The sequence below is a fragment of the Larus michahellis genome, chromosome 15 (genome assembly GCF_964199755.1).
Source record: "Larus michahellis chromosome 15, bLarMic1.1, whole genome shotgun sequence".
Taxonomy (NCBI): domain Eukaryota; kingdom Metazoa; phylum Chordata; class Aves; order Charadriiformes; family Laridae; genus Larus; species Larus michahellis.
Window position 1 is genome coordinate 4618125 of NC_133910.1, and position 17438 is coordinate 4635562.

Consider the following 17438-nt stretch of genomic DNA (forward strand, 5'->3'; position numbering starts at 1 on the left):
AGACAACTCTGGACCTCTGGACACCCCCTTCTTCTCCATAGCTAGAACAGTTTCTTTCAGATGCTTTTTTTTTTTTTTTAGCATCAAGAGGTACTATAATAAACTGAAAGGTCATGGTGACAAATCCCAGCCAGTGATAGCTACAGCTCAAGTGACATTGTGGTGGGAGCAAACTTGGAGATAACAAATGGCCCACATCACCATTATTAGCCTGTTGGCTTGCTGACCACCAAAAGTCACCAACCACCGCTACACTACATAGCCTTGAAAAGTAAGGGAGGCCAAGAGCTTGCTACTGGTTTTGTTACTTCTCTGATTCAGCTGTTTGGATTATGATAAAGACGAGTGGCAACAGGGCCCAGCTCTATGGAAAAGGTTCACAGAGCCTCCAAGGCTGCTGGATGGACACAGGGAATTACCCAGGGGACGCAGTTCAAACGGGACATTGCAACCTACCATCGGAGCAGTCATCCCCCATGTAACCGTCCTCACAGACACACTGTCCGTCGATGCAGCGTCCTGCATTGTTGCAGTCGTTGGGGCAGGATCGATCACGGCAGTCCTCTCCCATGAAACCCTCATGGCACACACAGCGCCCATTGATGCAGCGCCCGTGCTGGTGGCAGTCGTTGGGGCAAGACAGCTCACCGCAGTCCTCCCCCGTGAAGCCATTGTCGCACTCACAACGCCCCTCCACACAGCGCCCACGGTTGTGGCAGTCTTCGGGGCACCGCAGCTCCCCACAGTCCTCCCCTGTGTACCCCTCGTCACACACACACTGCCCATTGACACAGCGGCCACGGTTGTTGCAATCGTTGGGGCACCGCAGCTCGCCACAGTCGTCCCCGATGAATCCTTCGTGGCACACGCACTGCCCGTTGACACAGCGCCCACGGTTGTTGCAGTCACTGGGGCACCGCAGCTCCCCACAGTCCTCCCCGATGAATCCTTCGTGGCACACGCACTGCCCGTTGATGCAGCGGCCACGGTTGTGACAGTCATTGGGGCACCGCAACTCCCCACAGTCCTCGCCCAGGTACCCCTCGTGGCAGATGCAGTGCCCGCCCACGCAGCGCCCACGGTTGTGGCAGTCCTTCGGGCACTTCTTCTCACTGCAGTCATCCCCCACGAAGCCCTCGTAGCAGACGCAGAGCCCGTTCTCGCAGCGCCCGTTGCCATTGCAGTTGTTAGGGCAGGTCAGCTCCCCGCAGTCCTCCCCGGTGAAGCCCTCCTCGCAGAAGCAGGTCCCGTTGACACAGCGCCCGCGGTCGAAGCAGTCATTGGGGCAGATGAGCTCGCTGCAATCCTCGCCGGTGTAGCCCTCGTCGCAGACACACTCGTTGTCCACGCAGCGCCCACGGTTGTGGCAGTTGTTGGGGCAGAGGGGCTCGCTGCAGTCCTCGCCGGTGAAGCCCTCATGGCACACGCACCGCCCGCTCACGCACCTCCCATGCACGCTGCACCCCTGGGAGCAGAGCTCTTCGCTGCAGTCTGTGCCTGTGTACCCCTCAAAGCACACGCAAACCCCATCCACGCACTTGCCTTGGTCATTACAGTCAGAGGGGCAGGTGGCCTGGCTGCAGTCCTCGCCAGCAAAGCCTTCGTTGCAGATGCACTTGCCCTGGACACAGAGGCCCCGGTTGAAGCAGTTGCGTGGGCAGTCCGGTTCAGAGCAGTTGGGGCCTTTCCAGCCTGGCTCACAAATGCAGCCGCAGATCTCGATGCTGTAGTTGCCGTGCCCACTGCAATAGGGTGTTGTGTCCAGGCGACCTGTACCAATGATCCAGAAAACCCATTACTCCTCTTGTCTGTGATGCATTATGCCAGCATGGCACACGTGACCTAAAAGGGTCTGATTTTCTTAGCTCCCTACAGGACACGATTTCCAGAATTAGCAAAGCTTTTAAATGAGAATAACTCCTCCTTTCTCCAGTGAGACTTAGTTTACCCAGGTCTTTTTATTAATATTTTCATTAAAGTAGTTTAGTTTTCTTTTAAACTCATAAATCTCTTTCTCCTCAGAGAGAGGTCAGAGAGCATCTGTCATTCATTTCAGTGGCCAGTCTGGCCCAAACCACGACACAGGAATGCTTTAATTAGCACTAATGCCAGGGAAGAGCCCCTGCCAGCTGCTTGGTAAATGAGCATGCTGGATTCCTCTGCCCTTCTCAAAATCCCTCTTCCACTGCCTGAGCAGCTTTCCTGACTGCTTCATTAGGGCATGCACCATGAAGCATTATTCACCAATTCACTCCAGAACATAAAAAGCCAGGCAGCACGTTGTATCTTCAACTGTGAGAGTGGCTCTGTGCTCGGGGGGACAGATTACTACTGAGCAGACCTGTGTTTTCTCTCTTGTATGACCAATCGTTTGCTTCAGTTCAAACACAGCCGGCAGTATACTTTTCCCCACCCCGTCTCTAACTGTTTGTGCTTGCCTATTACGTTATGTTCTGCTGTATTTTTATTGGTCTCTATTAAGAAAAACTTGGAAACGAAAATGGTTGCGTTGGCAGCTTATTCAAGGGGACAAAAAGTGGAGCCAGGAGTTTAGACTGTATGAGTTTTAATCTTAACTCCGACACAGATTGTCGCCATGCCCGAGTGCCGTACATGCTCAATGCCACAGCTACAAAGCGGCCCAGGCAGACTCCTGACCCACAGATTCACAGAACCGCAAAACTGTGAATGAATGTATCTTGCAAGCTGGCCAAATACATCCCCAGTTTTGATTATGTTTCAAATTTAACAAGTTGACTTTTGCTCATTCTTGAAACAGATTTGAGTATCTAGTCTAAACAAGATCTACGGCCAGCACAGGAATTTCCCCAAGAGCAGCTCCCCAGTCTGCCTTACCTTCTACTGCCTGGGAATTCGGACAGCATCCAGCCCCGCTGGCACACTGCTCCCGTAGGGAGGATACCAGCCCCTCCAGCTCCTCTAGTCTGCTCAGCAGATCCTTAATGTCTGGGGCAGCTGCACAGCCACAAGCCCGGCGGGGAATGTTAATACGGTGCGTGAAGACAATCTGGTTCTCCTCATTCACTGTGTGCTCCTCGTAATTCTTGACGGGCTCAATTTCCGCCTTCAGGTCTGCATCACCACTTGCTGTATCCAGGTCCACAGAGCAAAGGGAGCCAACAGGCAACTTGATGTTGTACACATGGTTAAAAACCACAGGCTGATTATCCTCTGGCAAGGTCACGTTTAGCCCAGTCTCCCGCTTCTGCCGGATAATTCGCTTGATGAGTCCACCATTGACATGCTGGTACAGCAAAGCTAAGATCGCACAGGCCAAAACCTGGGTGGGGAGTCCCATTGCAGCGTTCAGTTCCTTTTCAAAGCTGATAGTCTTATATATGTTTGGCCTTTGTAGTCTGGTACATAAATTGGAGAGACAGTTCAAAGGTGGATATCCTTTCCTTTCCTGGCACACTTGTTCCCTAAAAGAAGAAAGAGCAGTGTAAGGGATGGACCACAGCTACACCACCCAACAAAAGGCCTATGACACTGAACGTGTGCTGGCACCTTTAAAGAACACGGCTGGGGTGCTACTCAACGTACGATCTCACTTCACCCAAGCTTATATATAACAACACATGTACGAGAACACTGCATTACCTTGTTTTCCAGGATCTCAGTGTGCTTGTAAGCAAAATGTCACAAGACATGAATCTTGAAGGAAGCTCCTATTAGTTCCAATTTAGAGCAAGTATAGCGGAGTATGGAAGGTTTAACTGCCTCAAGCAGAAGACCAGAGCAAGGACTGCTGAGTCTCATCTCAACTGAAAGCACTACTTTCAGACAGAGGTAGGTAAAATAGATATATATTCCATTATGATTCAACTAATGTTAAAAGGCTGTATTTCCTTCACCCATTAGTCTACTGCTTGCAGGCTACAGAAAGCTGCATTGTGTAAAAAACTCGAGCCATTGTCAAAAGTTATATCAACACTACTGAGCTTATTGCAGCCCTTTTCCATATGCTTTAAATTACTCCAGTTGCTCCACGGCTTGTAGTCCAACAGTAAGTTTCACTATACCGATGATTTGCATGAAGTGGAACTCGTTGGAGAATGCTGCAGGTTGAAGGTTCTGGTGTTAGTGGTTGTACCATAGCTAGCAATATTTTAGCATAGAAGCAGCGAGAAACAACAGAAGATGAGATTCCAACAGGGGAGAAACTCTGTAAAAAACAGCAGTAGAAATACACGTGCACACACATACACAGAAAAAAGGGAGAGGAAAGAAAGGAAAAGAAATCCTTGGATCATCTAAGTCCTTCAAGAAAGAGAGAAAGCTTTACATCAATACAGGTGTGAAACCATCTTTTTTAGCAACCAATAGACCTTTTCACTGGGCAGCATTTCCCACTGTCTGATCTTCCATCAGCTAGTATACAAAGGCTCGCTGATGGTTACAAGCACCTGGCTGGACTTTACTAGCTCGTCCTGAAACTCATTCGTTTCCAACACTTTCAGTATTTCCTCTTCCTTCTCAATCTGTACCTGTTCCTTTCAAATGATATGAGTTAGGGCAGATGAAAGAGATCTATTGTCTTCCATGCAGAATCAGCCCTTCAGCATGCAGAGCGAGAACCAAAAGCAGCTAATGGACTGACTAAACAAGCTCACCCAATAAATGTCATCTTGGCATTTGTTTTTCTTTCTACTCCCAGAAAACCTTGGTTAAGCAGTTCGGTCAGCAACTATACTTCACTAGTTGTAAGCTAGTGAAATGCCAGTAATGGAGGAAACAGCAATTTATTCTCTAAACACCACTGTTTTGATGATAAATCCTTTGTCAGATGAGAGACTAGCTTCTTCCCCGCTTCTGCTTCCCCCAAAGTGTAGATATCATTTTTTTCCCATGCTACCCCAGCTGCTTTTGTAAAAGAATGACAATAATACAACAGACAGTTTACTGAAGTTAATTTTTTTGTAGACAATGCTGAGCTCACAAAGAGTGAACTTCACCCCTTTTTATTGGGGAATAAATCAGAAGTAAACAAGCAGCAGTGGAAGCTTTTTTCTTGCCATGGAAAAGCATTCAGCTTTAAGCCATTTTTAACACCCCATTTGTTCGAATATGCCTGCAACTCCTGTCTGCCCCAGAAGAGATGACCAGGAAGCTAAATAAAGAATAACGGTCTCAGACATGGTCCAGGTGTCATTTGTGACTCAGGCCAGTCCCTAAATTGGGTTGCCAGTTCATGAAACGTGTTCAGGACAGTATTTGAAGTGGGATTTTACTCTCAAGTACTCCCACTTGGGGTTTACGAATTGTATTCCATGCAATGAGATTCCATGTGCAGTACACTTTTTGCCCTGAGACAAGGTCACACACCTAAAATTGGTGCCTCATCCTCAAGTAGTTATCTAAGGGACAGGCTGCTTGACAGACGCATCACCAACGGAAAATGGAACAAACTGGAAGCAGCTTTGCATCTAATTCTCACTGAATTTTACTGAAAGTCGAGCATCAATTTCTTTATGGCTTTTGTAAATGCCAACCTACAAGAATATGGGCCTTGCCCAAATCAAGGAAATTGACTGTAGTTTTTCTGCTGGCTGACGCGAATTTACGTATCATTTTATGACAGTACAAACTGTGATTTTTTTTAATATGCCTGGAAAATGAAAAACCGGCTTCTGACAAGAGCCACTGTCACTGTTAACTTCCCTACTGATGAAAGCCATGTGAACACCGTTACTTTTACTGGACACTCACTGCATTACAGTCAGCCAAACCTCGCAGCCTACAGATGACACTTAATGTATCTTGGCTGACATCCTTTTGAAGTTTATGAAGAGGCACTGTGGTGGTCTAGAAGAAGCACTCCCCAGTGTCTGATCTGTGACCTCTGTGTTTTAACACCTAGTGTGATACCTGAGCTAATTCAGATCAGGTGTTTCTCATCTGATCTGCCAAGGACCCAGCATGATTAGCCAAGCTCCACTCCTGAATTTGAAATCTACTAAACAAGACACCTTCATACAATTATTTACACATTAGCCATATTTTTGTCTGGAAGATCAAAGACAACATCCTCCTCTCCAACTCCCGTTCCTCAAACATATCTAAACAACAGCTCAGACCACAATGGACCACCCAGGAGCAGAGTGTTCTAGAGATAAATGGAAACCACAGCAACTGTCAGGCTCTGTCGTTCCTTCATTTTTCCCCGTCTTCTTCCCTTCAGAATGGTTCATGTAGATTGTATTTTAAACCTGCCTCTTGGAGACGTCTCCTCTCTATTTTCTTTGCAGACATCAGCTGCTGGATTATTCACAGGCACATATAAGTCTTACAGCAAGAATTTGCAAAAGATGATGATCCTTATCATCACGAGTTTGGCCTTGCTGTACACGTCTTAAATTTCCCTGATTAGGACTTCCTGCAGGTCTGGATTTTGCAGTCATGTTACTTAATAGGTTGTGTACTAGGACCATTTAAAAAACAGATCCAAGAACATATCTGTCGGCATCACCTGAGGCCTGCTGTGGACACCTTTGCTTCCAAAAGCACTTTGGTAGCCTCGCCCATCTGAGTACAGCTTGTGCAGGTGCAGGCTGAGCGATGAGACCTTGGATCACTAACACTGGATGCACCAGCTATCCTCATCAGAGTACTTCTTTTTCTTTTTTTCTTTTTTTTTTTTTTTTAAATTGTGCACAGTCGCCTTTAGAGCACATAAACTTACCAAGTGATATAGCTGAAAGTATTGGTCTAGGTGCCAAGGACAGAGATGTCAGCCTCTCCCTAATAAACGTGCCGCCCGTATCAGTGCAACGTGGGAACAGAGCATTTGGCAACGGCTCAGCCACCGTGGCAGTAGCGGTGATGAAAGTTTGGCAACTCCGCAAGGAGAGCTGGGTTCAAATTCAAGTCAGAAGACTACGAAGATAATACACATTTTTTCATCCCAGCCACAGGCTAAACTTGCTGTCTCCTCTCTACTCCTCGGTATTGGCTGGCTCAGAGCATGGTACTATTCACTTCAGAGTTTATTTGGACTATTAAAAAAAATAGAGACTATGAACCGAGAAGCTAATCATGGCATCTATGCAGTACCAGCTGATGCAGAAAGAAATTCAGGAAAAAAAAATTCCTTGTCTTATATAAATACTAACTGTAAATTTAGTTGTTATCCAAAGAGAAAAAAAAGACCATTTCTAGAAAAACACTCCTTAATAGCTAATAATACTCTTAACAGTATGTGGTGGAAGTAAGATGGACTGTCAATAGCATAAAGGAAAGGAATAATTTTCCTTTCGACTGCAGCACTTTCATCCGAGGATCTGAAAGCACATCATAGTCTGGCTGTCAAAAGCTGAAAAAATGTTAGGGTTTCTTTTTGTGTAGACACTGTCCCCCCTCCCACGTCCCCCTCCCGACATCAATACTTTTTCAGCCCCTTTCTGTTTAATTAGAAATTTGTTTCTTAATAGGAAATTTTCTACCAATTTTGAAAAAACCACAGGAATCCTGACTCCTGGGGAATACCAAGCAAAGGCAATGTATGAATATTTTGCTTCCCCAAAGACATATTTGCTGGAAACCAGCAGGTGTGAGAAACTAAATTAACGTTTGCATAGTTTAAAGTTCTCGCGTACCACTCTATTCTCTCTTGCAAATTCAGGAGTGGCAGAGTTGTGAGATGATTTGTGGGTACGTGGAGCGATAAATATGCAAATGAGAACCCTGCGCAATTTTAATCAAAACAGATTGCAGCAATGAAGAAATGGGGGTGTTAAAAACTATCTCAGCTGTCCTGCTTAAAGGAAGCAGAAGGCTGATTAGATTTGCTCAGACACTCTTTACATGTCACGACTTGGAAATTAGACTTAAAGGCGGGGAAGAAACAATTCTTCTCTAAACGTAATTTCAATATTACAGCAGGAGGGGATAAAATATCATCACCATGTATTGGATTCAAGCACATCTTGTTAAAATCTGCATAAAAGTAGCAATGGGCTGGATTCTGACAGAGAGGAAGGCTCAGTTGGAAGAGGGCCATAACCCTCTACAGAAAACATGAAATGGTGCATTTTGAGGTGCATTTGTTAATTGCTGCCCCCAAAATAGCTTTCTGTGATCTGTTAACTGAAGAAACTTCATGTTTCGAGAATTTCCATCAAGTTGTGTTCTGGCCATCTGTTCCCTCAAGACTGGGGTATCCAGCAGTGCCCATGTGTGGGCACTGGCATCATGATATCACGGTGCTCTTTTCTTTATCTATTGCCACACAGAAAAAAGAGCCACGTTAGGAATTCGATCTGACCTGGAATACTCCCTCTCTGCACACACGGGGAGCTTGTGCTTTTGCTACAAGGAATACAAGCAGTGCTATTACAGAGGATTAATACATTGAAACTGTCTGCCAGAGAGCATTTTTACAAGGCAAGGCTTCAAAAGATGCAACCTTTTAAAGAAAAAAGTGCTAATGTAGCTTTGCCAAGAGCATGTGACTCTTGAGGCTCCAGGCATCTCCTCAAACACAAATGGATTAAGTCTGAAGTAAATTGAAATGTTCTCAAAGAAAAAGACTGAGGGGGGGGAGGAGGAGGCTGAAAGTTTTGACATAGCAGGCCAAACCATGAACAGTTGTGACTTCACCATGTTTCACTGCTGTTTCCATACATTCATAACTACAGAAAATCATTTTCTTTCCATTCCCAATTCCAACGGGGCAAAGGAAACAGCAGGGCTACTCAGCGTAGGTCAAACTACATTAAATCACAGCGGAGAGCAGAAATTCATAACAGTCCTAAAACATCAGTTCTGGATCTTTTCAGCAGAAATGATCAAAACCGAATTGTTGTGGTTTTTTTTCTTCTTCATTTACATTGTGTGCATTCTAAGGAGAAGAATTTTAAGGCAGCCAAATCTAGAGTAATTCAGAATATCCATCGTATTCCCAAAGGCTCACAGACAATGTGTGTGCAAAGAGATGTTGCAATTTTTCATCACCAATTAGACACCACAGATATTAATACGTCCTTAGGACGTTGAAGCTCCAAGGGGAAATACTCATAATTCAGAAATTTTCTCCAAAGTCTTAAATCAACTGCATGAATAAAGGAAAAGTGGATCATAAATATCAAAGAAAGAAAGAAGCTGATCCCCTCATTCTCCAAAGTTCTAACTGATAAAATGCAGTGTGATAAGCTGGAATCCATCCAGTTTCCAAGTTGCACGGTGAAGACTTACCCCCAATCTACATTCAAACAACTTCACTTCTACATCGATGGCCAGTTCACGAAGAAAAGGCTTCCTGCATATACTCGTCAGTTTTCTAGATAAGAAATCCCACATCTGGGAAACCCACAAACAACTATGGATCCGGATCCAGTGACCCCCGCCTTTCATAAATAGCAAAATGCGAAGGCAGTGATTTGAAAGCCTTTGCCATCCCACCCTGCTCCAGGTTTGCACTCCACCTATACCTGGGAGTTAAAAGGAAAGAAAGCATTTAGCAAAAAGATCTTGGTGTCTGTGGATATCCAACAACAGCGAAAAAGAGGGAGAAAGCGCCCCCGGGAACAACTGCATAGATAAAGAGGCAGAGAAGAAACAACTGGGAAAGACGTTTTTTTAACTAGAGAAGTATGAAGTCTAAAGATACAAAGCGGTGAAGGTATTAAAATCTACTTTCTGCTACAGAAGTGATTCAGGGATGTCCGCAGCCCCAGAACAAGGGCACCTGGCATCCGTGTCTGCTGTGGGTGTGTCAGAAAGCCTTTTCTCCACAAGACTTTGTAATTATAGTGGACAAAGTGCCATTCCTCCACTTCAAATATGGAAAACGGAGACACAGGGAGACTGGCACTGAGACACCCGAGCTCCTAGAAGCCTCCGCGTTTAGGCCTCAGTATTTTCCCCACTGCAAGACTGGCGAAGCTGATCCAGCTTTGCTGAGTCCTGTCCCAGTAGCTCAAACACAAGCAACTCCCAGAAGGCATTTATAGGACCTTACAGCACCAGACCCTAACACTATACTTTGCTTTTCATAAGTCTGCCTTTATGACTTAAATCCATTTTACTTAAGGGCAAACTGGCAGTTTGCTTGATGTGGGCAAGCACCCACAACTCGGAGCCCTGGATACACCCTGAAACCACCTGTGTTTCATCTAGGCTGGCCCCACACAGCTGAGAGCTGCCCCCTTCATGGGACTGAGAACACTTACAAATAAGGACACTTTGAACAGAGATGGAAACTGAATCGCACAGTTAATTCATGATTGATTTCTGAGCTCTCGTAGATTAGAGTTCTCATGTGCAGAATGCACCCATCGTACATTCTAAGGGCCTTGCTCATGCCATTGGAATTACTAATAAAAACAAAACAAATTTTAGATTACCATAAATGAACCCCACAGTAGATCCTGGTGATCACTTAGAATTGCGATCAGATTTATACCTCAGGCTGTTTCAAAGAACAGCGGTTAAAACAAATACTCAGATATTTTTTACCCCATCCAGCCCCTGAGGTCCTGCATTAAACATCACTCAGCTAAGCGTGAACTCTTCACTCCAGTTAATTTTTCATCTTTGGCTTCAGCTCCGAGATGACATTTCTACTTTGAGGAAGCCGTATAATTTCTGGTTCGCAGATCCTACTGTACGTCATCTTTAAATAAAACCATTTGGATTCATTTTAGCCTCCGCCCATTCTACCTTGGCTGAAAAGCAGCATATAGACAGGGCTTTGCAAAGGCTGTTTTGGAAGGAATTTTAATTAATTGCTTTGTGTACAATTTAGAATGTAGCAAAGGCTCATATTTCAAAGCCATCAGCATGACAGTGCCACAAAAGGGGAAGGAAAAATAACCCACTGAAGCCAACATCCATAAAAATGTGAAAGAGCTATGGTAAATTCTGAATGATAAGCATAAAAGGAGCCCCGTGAGAGACTTAACCTTCTGTCGTACAGTGACTATTTTGAGTTAAATTAGCATGATTATTCCATTATAAACTACTTTGTTTCAAAAGTTTTGTACTCTTAGCCATGGAAAATCTCTCTAGGCCTACCCTTGTTCAGGATCTCAGGGAGGGAATGGACCTTTCCAAACTAAACATCGAGTTTGGCTGGTTTTCAAAGCAGAGCAAAAGTTCAGAGATCAGAGGTGGTCTTCTTCGAGTATCAGTAACACCTTTGATCAATGAGGTATTAAATGTAATGAGAAAATCTCATGAATTAAATGAAAAATTAAGTCAGCTGGCAGAGATACAGCTGGGAGAAAACGACTGCTGAAAACATGCAACAATTAAACAGAAGTGAAAAACAGATTATGTGATGAGGTGCCTGCAATAACAGGACATTGAACTCAACAACCAAGATACGCCTTCTAGTCTCATACTCCGAAAGGCTTTTTTGATTTATGTTTCTCAGGAATTACCCAGCTGATGATGAGAAAAGCAAAGAAATTCTGCCTGAACATACCACTGCTGCTGTTGCTATTCCAACAAGGTGGAAGGAGCAAGAACTCAGAGAAGAGCAGGGCGTGTGGAAATGGCACTGTGCTGGGACTAGTGAGATCTGAGATCATTCCTAATTTCTGGCATGAGTTCAGCCAAGTCAATTATCATCCTGGCTTCTAAGAAGTCTATGGGAGATTTGCACCCTAAACAAAGTGCAAATAACTAAATTACTTAATTCTTTTTACATTTCCAACTGTTCCTCTAGAGAGATTCTTCAGTTTACCCCTTTATGAAAAGGCTTTCCCCGCTTTCAATTTTTCTGAAGTCCTATGATCTTCACGCTAGCAGTCGTCTCTTAATGCTTTTATATACTACCTATATTAGAGGAAGCCCCAAGTGTGTTAAACACTTGTAGCCAAGTGACTACAGTTCTAAATAAGGTTTAATCAGTCACCTTCTAAATAGGACACAGACAGACAGCAGACAAGACTGATGGTGAAAAGGGCAAATGAGATGCCTTTGCAAATTATACAACCTGGCTAGAGCAGAGCTGCTCTGGAACAACCACCATGTTGTTTAGGGCTGCTGGGTATAAGATACTCGTGTTAAGGCCGTGTCTACACAATTTTTTATAGAATAAACTCAATGCTTTCTTTGGAGCCATTCCAGAGGCCAGCCACCAGTGGAGGAAATTAAATGACAAACCTGTGCTTAACGTTGTTAAAAGAAGATTAGTCTTATGGAAGTGCTTTCTGTGGAACGCTTATGGAAATGGAGATTTCTATCCCAAGTGTGTGCATGTGGGTACAGCGACGGCCCCTGCGGCAGCTCACGCAGCCAGAAGTGCAGGGCAGCAAACGACGTGGCAGAACCTGCACACCTTCTGCTCTGCTTGTTGCCCAGGCACAACTCCTACGAGGGGCCGCTACCCCTGAATGTTACCTCCCGTGGATAACTTCAAAGTTGTACCTTCGGGCTGTCATGCTAAAAAGCAGCCTGCTGTCCCTTAAAGAAATGTAAAGGCACAGCATGTATTGTAACATGACGCTCTCATAATGGCTTGAACCCTCACTTAATCAAAACAATCATGGATATCAGTTGGAAAACCTCAAGAACAAGGGTCTGCAGCATCTGTTGTTCCACTAACAGGTGTCACAAGCACTATGCGGAATTCACGTTTACAGAATCAGACCCTAAGGAAATGGCATCTGCTGAAGCCCAGCTTCTCTTGGCTTGTGTCAGAGCTTTATGGCTATTTAAACTCAATTGTTTATATGACAAACAACAACGTGGCATTACGTAATAGTTATATATAGCCAGCGAGACTCGGGAAGAGACCCATACTAAACACAGGAATCAAAAGCTCTTAACCCATTTTTGGTACCACAAGAATTAATAAAATTATCTGAGTTCAAAATGAATCAAGATAACTGCTGAGTGACTTAGATGCATAATGCAGAATTAAGCAGACCATGCTCATAACTTGGTGTTTAATCTCTCATGTAATATGCTGTTAAATGTGCATAATTAGAAACAAATACATAATACATCTCAGTCTGAGTTGCAGATGCGTTGCCTTCCAGCATGCTTATGGGCTCCTGACTACGGATAATGTGGCTTATATCAAATTTGCCTCTAGCTTGTGACTTGGTGGGATCTTGCCTTTTTAGCTAATTTTACTGTAACAACTGCAGAAGCCTTTCCTGCCTTTTCTCGGAGACTCTGAGGTCTTGCTGTACCTTGTCCAGCAAAAGCGTGCCAGCGTGGGAGGCTGCACTGCTCTCAGTGTCCTCCTCTTCAGTCACAGGGGCAATACAAGCCATGTCTTTACATCCAGACGGAGATTTCAAAGCACCTGGCTAGAAATCCACATACTTTCTGAGAGGTGCCTACAAAAAGAATATCCGAAGGATAGCGATGCTATCGAATATTAGATGCTAGAGACCCTGAGAGCATCGAGGCAATACAATGATGTCACATCTTCTATATTAGGGAAGGATGGGTGCCACCTTCTGGCAAAGGATTAGTCTGGGGAGCGCTGTGTGTGACCCCACAAGCGTTCCCAGAGTCAGCTCCTGGCTGCCAAGGCTCTGAGCACCCAACAAAACCAAGCCAGACAATGGGAGCTGTGAGCGAAAAGCAGACTTGCTCCAATGTGCAAACCTGTGCCAGCGCTCGCTGGTTCCAGGAGGGCAATGGCCCAAAGGCACGCACCAGCCAGCAGCTTTTGAGTGCACGGCAGGCTATTTGTGACCAGGAAATTCTGCCTCTTGGGCTGAATTTCCATACGTGTTTAATCCCGGTGACTGAGGAAGACATTGGCAAAGAATATGCCCTGTCGAATGGAGGCAAATAAAGCACTTTTCTGCAAACGGAGCCTAACATTTATTTTGGGTGTGCGATGGAGTCTGAATTCATGTGATAGAGTAATCCTGTCGATGAGGTCATGTGTTCCTCTGAAGGGGCTTCTTTGTACCCCGGGTTAGTTAGCAACGCTTTTTCTGTTATCAAGCATCTGATTAAACTCACAAAAGACGGGTCTTTAAAAAACAGTCTCAGGCAGAATTGAGAAGTGAATAAATAAATTGTTGGGTTTTTTTTTCTTTTCATTTTATCCAACAGGAAAAGGCGAAAGAAATAAGACAGGAAAAGGGCACAAGAAAGGGATTAATTGTTCTCAGATGACAGAACAAAGGTCTTAAACTATTTTCAAATATTCTACAGAGCCCAGCCCTGTGGCAGATACGAGTTATACACACCCACGCGGCCAGTTTCACCTGCAGGGTCACAGTGCACTATCCAAATAGCACAAGCCTCCTTGAAGCCATCCTGTGCCTCTCACTGCTGGAGACACAGCGCCTGCCTTCTGCCATAGTGAAATCCTTTACCCAAACACTGGACTTTTGTTCCATTATGGGGGAACTAAAATGTGCCCCAATTTTTATGTGGCTTGAAGAAAGACTTAGCCCTTTGGATGAAAATATTTTTCATCCTGCAGCTCAGACAACTTTTATAATACTTTGTAGTATCCCTTACCACGTGGCAGGAACACCAGCTCAGCTCTGACAGCCAGGAAAAAGCAAGTTATAACTAAATCATTACTAATTTCCCTTGCAGAACACACTCACAAAGTCAGGTTAGATTGTGAAGTCAAAGAAGAGTGAAACTGGAGTTGTTTTGCACTGATTTATCTGTAAGCACTCAGAGATGCTTATAAATGGTAAGATATCTGCCGTTAAATATCTGTACTTATTAGAATTACAGTATTTCAGTTTATTTATTTTGTGGCATCAGTGATACCCTATATTAGAAATAAAAAATTAACTCAATTCCTATCCTTCTGCATTATTCATTATTCTGCATTATTTCATTCAGTATTTCCCTGTCCTCCCAACTGAACGTCAGAAAAACCAAACAGATGCGTAAATGTTGGCTCTATAAAAAGAGTACTATAAAAGAACTGTGAGCAAGTGATGATAAAGCAACAGGTACAATTGCTTGAAAGTTTGTTCACAACATATTTTGCCAGTGAAAGGTGACATTTTTTCATTTAATTCTGAAAACTCAGCAAGAAGAAAACTAAAATATAGTCAGCAGCATTTCAGGAGTTCCCTTTCTCAAAAAAAAAAATTCCATCCTACCCTGAAAAACCTTTCTGAGGAAATCTTTGAAACCAGCAATTGTTCTGCTATAGCTTGTTTTAAACAAAATGGCCTTTTTGAAAGAATAACGACCTCAATCATTTCTTCAACCTCCTTTTTCTAACAAAACACAGAGCAGCCTCAATTACTAAGTAAAAAGCATCACGAAGGTGAAACTACAGTGCTCATGCTCTCCTTCACCCCAGGACAGGAGGAGAAAGGGAATTAATCTTATGCTGATTTACACCTCAAAGTGTAGAGATGTGCCCACTGGAAGGTAAGACACGTCAGTACGTTTTAAAACATCATTAGACATCAAACTGAATTTTCACATAGCAAAATACTTCAAAAATAGTGGTCCAAGAGCCAAACAGCTTTTTATTGATGGCTGACTCATTGTCCAATTACCTTCCTGTTTCTTACCATCTTTGAGGACACCAATTCTTCTGTTTGCAAGGCAAGTTCTGCTTATTATACAAAAAAGTATCATAACTACATATAACAATAACACTTCCCCCGCACCCCCCAGCATGCTTGGCTGGAAACCGTCTTGGCTCAAGATGTGAAGCAAACAGCTTGACAGACTGGGAAAAGAGAAGAAAGAAGAGCTGGGGAGGGGGAGCAGCGGAGAGAGATACTAAGATTTCTCAGTTTTCTAATTTGCTTGTAGTGTCCTGGTGCATTAGCCAACCCCACCTTCTCTTTTCCTACAAAGCATGTTAGACCAGCTGGTGAATTTGACCTCTGGCATTCCAGCGATTCACAGCAGCTAAAAATATGTCTCTGTACTACTTTTTTAAAAATACAGTTTTTGTTTGAGGCAAAATAAGGATAAGATCATGTAAAAAGGATGCCACTGAATGAGTTCAAGGGAATAATGCAAGCTGCAGTACGCTGACTGAAGTAACGTCTCACATGGTTTATGGTACTGCTTTTTTCTGCCTCAGAGGTACAAAGTCCAGCAAATTAAAATGCTGCATCTATAAAAAAAGCCCTGCACAGGGTTTGGGGTTTTTTTTGTTTACAAATTAGGTTTATTCCCATTATTACGTGAAGAGAATTATCTCTGAATGCTGAGCTGAAAAGGCCAAACAAATGTTCATTTGGACTAATTCATTTTTTTAAATATATTTCAGCTGGCATTTACAACAGTGCCTTGCATGTTGCTGCGATTTGGGTCCTGCTACTCAGGCAGCGTAAGAAGAGGAGCGAGTATCTTCCAGATTTGTCCTGCAGGGAAATGTGGAAGACAACGGCCGGCAAGGGAGCACACAGCTCACTTCTGCTCTACCCGAGAGCCTTGGTTTGTGGTGCTGTGGAGATGGATCTTTATGGAGAGTAGAGACTCTCCTTTATGAAAACCGGGAATACAATCTCCCAGATGGACTTACTGGGGAGTCTACTGCTGACTGATGCGAAAATCAAAATGGAAATAAAGTTTGAGATGAACTGATATATAGTTTCAAAAGCTTATATAGCCAAAGAATATGTCCATCTGGGAGTTACAGTTCAATGGAATGGTGAGGCAGAGACTGCTGCCTTATAGTATCATTGCAAAGTGAGAAATGAACAGGTCTCCTACTGAACGGATTCCCCAGGCCCAGAAAAAACTATATCAACAGTTGAGACAAAAGCTTCCCAACCAAGGGTCTGCCATCTCTGAGTCTTCTGAACCGTAACGAGAGAAATGAAGCTAAATAGAGCAGGCTCGTTAGGGCTGGACGTGTGGAGTTCCCACAGAAACGTGCTCTCGGGAGAGACTCCAGAAAGTGCTCACAACCTTGGGATTAATAGTGTGGTCTTGTGGTTAGAACTGAGGACTGAAACTCAGGCATCCTGCACTGAAATTATTTTATAAATCATCTGGTGTGTCTCAGTTTATCCACTGGTAAAACCACACAGGGGGAACGTACATCTCAGCGAATTAAGTAGCACAAGGACCTCACAAGAAAGGTACTGTCAAATCCTCATTTCCATAATTAAACATCTTCCTGAAGAGTGCTATAAAATTGCCAGAACATACATAACTAAAAAGCGAAGAACTGGAGTGTTATCCCCGGCAACATAAGGGAGAAAAGAATCACAGATAGGGAAATGTCTTTTGCACTGAAGAATGTCTGACCACAGATGGGTAGCAAATACGCAGATAATTACATGACCACTTGAAATTCTAGGGTAGCAACAGAAAATTGAAGACTTATTCTGAAGCCATAAGCCATAGGATGTGCCAAGAATCCATGGAAATAAATGATAAGGTTAACAAAACCCACAGAGAAACACACCGAAAAATCTGAGAAAAATCTGCAACCGAGACAAAATACGTAGATCCAGCTAATTATCTTATATCTACAGAATGCCCTTTCATCTATAACT

The 17438-nt window shown here is 43.9% G+C and overlaps 1 protein-coding gene across 9 annotated transcripts in view; it reads right to left on the reverse strand.

The window, feature by feature from the left end:
* The window catches only part of TNC (tenascin C), a 123416-nt gene that overhangs the window by 45636 nt on the left and 60342 nt on the right, over positions 1-17438 (reverse strand). For all 9 annotated transcript variants that reach the window (XM_074608698.1, XM_074608692.1, XM_074608691.1 and 6 more), the window contains 2 exons: positions 2857-3443; positions 457-1770 (listed from right to left, as the gene is read on the reverse strand). In XM_074608698.1, the coding sequence (XP_074464799.1) occupies positions 457-1770; positions 2857-3443 (1901 nt within the window). Of the gene's footprint in view, positions 1-456; positions 1771-2856; positions 3444-17438 lie in introns of those variants that run through there.